We start from the raw sequence: 5000 nt of genomic DNA, 5'->3' as shown, positions 1-5000 counted from the left end.
CCCCACAAACGTGGGCACCACCAAGCACGTCACACAGCGCATCTGAAGACTCAGGGCAAAGGTCAAGGCCAGCAGGAGACCCAGGCCAGCGCCCACCAGCAGTTTGGTCAGTTTGTCCAGCTGAAGCTTGTCGATGACCAGGAAGTGCAGCGCCAGAGCGATGACCACACCCACAGGGAACCAGAGAGTGATCTTGAGAAGCCTGTGTTCGTCCGGGGCTGACTTAAGCAGGTTGGCTAAAAGACCTCGCCGCCTTTTCTTTTTTTTGTTTTTCTGGGAAGTTTTGCTGATGATGTTGTTGTCGTTGTCGTTGTCGTTGTCGTTGTCGCTGGGACTGTGGGTTCCGAACGATGATGAGGAGGATGATGGTGGTGTTGGTGTTGGTGGGAAGGTGGAAGTAGTAGATGATCCTGAGTCTGTGCTGTGGGTGTTATTGTTGTCATCGTTGCTGGTGCTACGGTTGTTGCTGTTGCTGTTGTTGTTTTGGCTTGTGCTGCTGTTGTTGTTGTTGCTGTTGCTGTTGCTGCTGTTGTTGTTATTATTGTTACTGTCATTGTTGCAGCTGCTGCTGGGGTTGCTGCTGTTGTTGTTGCAGCTGTCATTATTACTGCAGTGACTGCCCCTGCAGCGCTCGTCCTCCTGTGTATCAGTATGGCTTTCATACTCTTGAGCCTCGTCAAAGAAAGAAAACTGTGGGGTGTCGCTTTCATCTTTCTCTTTGCCCTCAACCCTGCCACCACCACCACTATCATCATCGTCATCATCATCATCCCTACTGATACCATAACTATCATTATTCCTGTTGTTGTCGCTGCTGCTGCTACCGCTGCCGTTGTTGCTACTATTGTTGTTGTTGCTGCTGTTGCTGCTGTTGCTGCTACTGTAATTACTTTCACCCACACTGTCTCTGTATGGAGGACTTCCCTGCTCAGTCATGGCGTCAGACACGTTTGTGTCGGGCTGTGACGTCACAGGTGCGGCCGCACACAGACGATAATCCCCACCTTCTAGGCTGACGCGGTTGTGATTCATATTTTCTTCCGTTGCCTTGGAAAGGAGGCAGCTAAACGCAGTGTTTGAATCTTGTTTGAATTGGGAAGACAATGAATTGCTGAGAACTGGTTTGAAAAGACTCTCCTCATGAAAGCAACTTGCTTGTTGAACGGTGATACTTTCTTGTAGTGCGAGTTGATCAGCCATTTTGGATTCCGTTTGCCGTCGTTCTAAAGTTCCTGCAGTTGTATTCTTGTACAGCACTCGAGAGAAATGGTGTGATCGGCCGTGGGGAGAGAGACTCTGACGCCCTTTGCCACTTTTCATGTCGGGTTTTCCCGGAAACACAATTGGACGCGTGCACTGTCCGTGTTCAGCGAAACAATAGTTCATGTGGGGGATATCTTTATCGGAGTCTCGATGGCTCAAGTTTTGAGCTGTATCAATCGGGTTTGACTCCCGTCTATGTCCGGACAGATGACTGAAATCCCCGCGGGCCGCACACGTCAGCGACATTGGTTCAAACCTCTGGCCAGGGGTAGAAGTAGCGTCCACGCCATGGGCTGAGAACTGTTGTTCGTTTTTCTCCTGATGGTAAATATGAGGATGTCTTAATGGAGAAAATGTCGGGGAAAATGATGTACTGACGTCTTCATAATATTTGAATCTCCGCGTATTTCCCTGCTCTGTTTCCGAACAACGACCATCTTTGTCGGTTGTTTTATCTTCTATAACGTGGCTGACACCTTTCATCCCAATAGTTTCATCTTCGTATGTCAATTCAGCCATTTTCGTACAAATAATAAACAATTACATTAAAAAGCATGAGAAAATCACTGATGTTTGGCTCAATGTGGGACGGGTTGAACACTGCAAAAGTACCCAAAAACGACGGTATCGCTCCTGCTCAAGTAATAGTTGTGTGGGATCAGAGTGGTTCAATGTCAGAATTTCCCTGCGTGTTTCCGTTCAGAGAGGAGACACTAGGTGTTAGTTTAGTAGAGGCAGCATGATCGTCCTCTTGCAAGTTGTCCTATTTCTGTCATCTGCGGAATCTTGATAAAGAATACAATGTCTAGAATCTAGATCTGCAGTTAATTTGTCCGTCCTTTTACGAAGCATTTACTTGTGAGAACAGGAACTCATAAAGTGATGACGACATACTCTTAAAAATGTGAAGACGTCTTGAGGATTTCAGACTCTACGAAACAATACACGACTCATTTTCATTGTGTTTGCGCAGTGGTGTATGAATGTGTGCTTGTGTGTGTGTTAACTGTAGGTGCATGTTAGAGTTTGTGTGCGTGTGTGTACGTGTGTTTGTATGTATGTGTGTTTGTGTGTTTATATATATATAAGTGCATGTGTTGTGTCGGAAGGACTTCCGTAACGAGCGACCACCCCATCAAACACAATAAAGAAGAGGCCTAAATCTAGATCTAGATGTTCTGTCGTAAATTGATAACAGACTAACAAGGCTTCAGTGTTGTCTGCCTGTCTTTTTCTGTTAATGTCGGTGTTTGCACACACCCATCAGCATAATTTAGATCATCTAGGAGTTTGACCCTGCCTGTAAGATACAACCCGCGCCGAGAGGGGTACAACATCCTAGTACAAAGACTGAAATAATAATAATAATAATAATAATAATAATAATAATAATAATAATAATAATAATAATAATAATAATAACAATAATAATAATATATAACATTTATATAGCGCATTTCCAAAAAAAGTAGCTCAATGCGCTTTACATTGGAATACCCATTTTTCAAAAACCTTTCTTACTACTTCCTTTCTTCTCAAGCAATATACATTAATGCACACACACACACACACACACACACACACACACACACACACACACACACACACAGAGAGAGAGAGAGAGACAGAGAGACAGAGAGAGAGACAGAGAGACACAGAGAGAGAGAGAGAGAGAGAGAGAGAGAGAGAGAGAGAGACTATTTTCATCCAGACATAGGAACAGAACAAATATAATGAAAGATAACGTTAAAAGCTTATGAAGGATAGGCCTGTAGGAACAGAAAATGTTTAAGATGTCTTTTGAAATACTCAACAACAAGAATCTATTCACCCAGGCATTGATCTCAGGTCTCCTGCGTGCGACAGCGAAGTGCTTAACCACTACACCACAGACGCCCGTTGTCTACCGTCTTACAGAACCGCTTGTTTAGCCTCTGTGCCTTCTGCGTGTGGAGTTGAGGTCGTGATTTCGCACACAGCTAAAATTAACAACAGTAGTCGTTAAAAGTGAACTTTAGCAACCTCCCCCCCCCCCACACACACACCTATTCAGAACTTACTTGACCTACTACGCAAATCCGAGCCGCCACACTCCGTGAGGCTACCTGTGAGTACCCTTAAAGTTGCGGTATAACAATACATTGTGATATTGTAGGCGTTTTAGAAAGATTTTTCGGGATTTTAGAACTAGAACTGTCTCCATTCGTTTTTCCAGGTAGCATCGTTGTGGAAGTTAGGATGTCATTTCTAAGAGCACTTCTCCCTGGAACAATAGTCTTTTTTGTGATCTACCCCCCCCCCAACCCCCACCCCGGGGCAGTGCCACTGACTGTAGTGTCTTCAGGCCATTCTCAAATGGGAGACATTTCTCGTTCAAGCATTGTAGAATTGTAAATGGGCTGACTCATGTCACGCTCATAACTGTGCCTGATCTACAACAGGGAACTGCTGCTTTTTCTTTCTTAATCCTTACTATTGTCATTTTCCGCTACTTCTTTTGTATGTTTGTCACTCTCTTGTAACCTGCTATTTCCCGGGTGCCTTGATAGTCGAAGCAGACCTTGTGCTGCTGAAGTTAGAAAGGTGAGCAGTCTAAGTCTGATTCCCTGTAAAGATTTCTCTGTTGACAGTTGACACTCACCCCTTGGCGCTCATATGACCTTATGCAGTTGCGTGCGCCGTAAAACCCTCTACTATAAAAAAAAATTCTGATCTACTTTGGTGTCAAAATAATAGCACTATTTATGCTAAAGTTCCTGTTTTGCTTGAAAAACCTTTTTTTTACGGCACTTGCAGCATAATCAGACCATATAAGTGCCGGAGATAAGAGATGTTACACAAGAGTGACAAACACAAATGAAGGAGGAGAGATAAGGGAGATAGATGTTCGACAGGAAAGGAGCAAATCCCAACATAGCCTTCACCAATCACCCACACAGTTCTCATTTTATGTAAGTAAGCTTTTTTACGGCACTTACACAACACAGTTGGAGCATATGTGAAGCGTGCTGACAAAATGAGTTACTTCTCGCAGTCCATGAATGGAGATGTCCGAAAATAGACACATCAAATTTGTAGGTTGCAATGGCCAAGCGTCTATATAATCAAATAATCACTGCTTCCTAATTTTGAAACCTTGTCGCTGTCAAATTCACCCATAAATGTAAACCTCATAAATTAAATGTAAAAAGACGTTCATAATCAACAATGAACAGTATGCCTAACATTAAAAACGGTTTCACAGCCACAGAAATAGCTTGATCACCCCTCTCAGGCCACTCCATAAGCAGTCGCAAGCTTTGATTAAGTAAGCTTAAAGTGAGGCTGAAAGAGTCTACCAATAGAGTTGAAGGGAACATGTGCATAGCAGTCAAAACTGTTTCATTGCGACATATACCCTGGTCACCCCTTTGGGGCCACAGTTATAAGAAATCCCAAGCCCTGATTATGTAAGCTAACTAACACTGGTCGAGTCTACCTCACAAATGTGAGGGGAACTAACTCCTAATAATCTCTTGACTGCTGCAAATGCTTGTTTTTTTCCTCGACTTTTAACCGTCCTATAATCAGATCGTGACCTCGATTATGACACCAGCTCCTGGCCACGAAAGGGTAGACACAAACAGCCAAATGTGAAATTTAAAAAATTAAATGATAATTGTCATGTTCTACCAAAGAGTTAGACTCACTGGTAGATCAATAACATATAGATCTAGATCTAGTACTGACATCTCTGC

The 5000-nt window shown here is 43.5% G+C and overlaps 2 protein-coding genes across 2 annotated transcripts in view; one reads left to right on the top strand and one right to left on the bottom strand.

Moving 5' to 3' along the window:
• LOC101848551 (E3 ubiquitin-protein ligase DCST1) overlaps nucleotides 1-1782 on the bottom strand; it is a gene marked incomplete in the record, with an annotated part of 19384 nt that extends 17602 nt beyond the window's left edge. The window contains 2 exon segments of the mRNA XM_035972539.1: nucleotides 1-482; nucleotides 609-1782. The exon segment at nucleotides 1-482 is cut by the window's left edge and continues 84 nt beyond it. Of these exon segments, the coding sequence (XP_035828432.1) occupies nucleotides 1-482; nucleotides 609-1782 (1656 nt within the window).
• The window catches only part of LOC101848321 (regucalcin), a 26611-nt gene continuing 21682 nt past the window's right edge, over nucleotides 72-5000 (top strand). Inside the window, exon 1 of the mRNA XM_005108910.3 lies at nucleotides 72-231. The gene's annotated coding sequence lies outside the window, so the exon portion shown is untranslated. The remainder of the gene's footprint in view (nucleotides 232-5000) is intronic.

The sequence above is a fragment of the Aplysia californica genome, unplaced genomic scaffold (assembly GCF_000002075.1).
Source record: "Aplysia californica isolate F4 #8 unplaced genomic scaffold, AplCal3.0 scaffold00733, whole genome shotgun sequence".
Classification (NCBI taxonomy): domain Eukaryota; kingdom Metazoa; phylum Mollusca; class Gastropoda; order Aplysiida; family Aplysiidae; genus Aplysia; species Aplysia californica.
The sequence above is the reverse complement of the archived record's forward strand: the minus strand, read 5'-3'. Positions and strand labels throughout refer to the sequence as shown.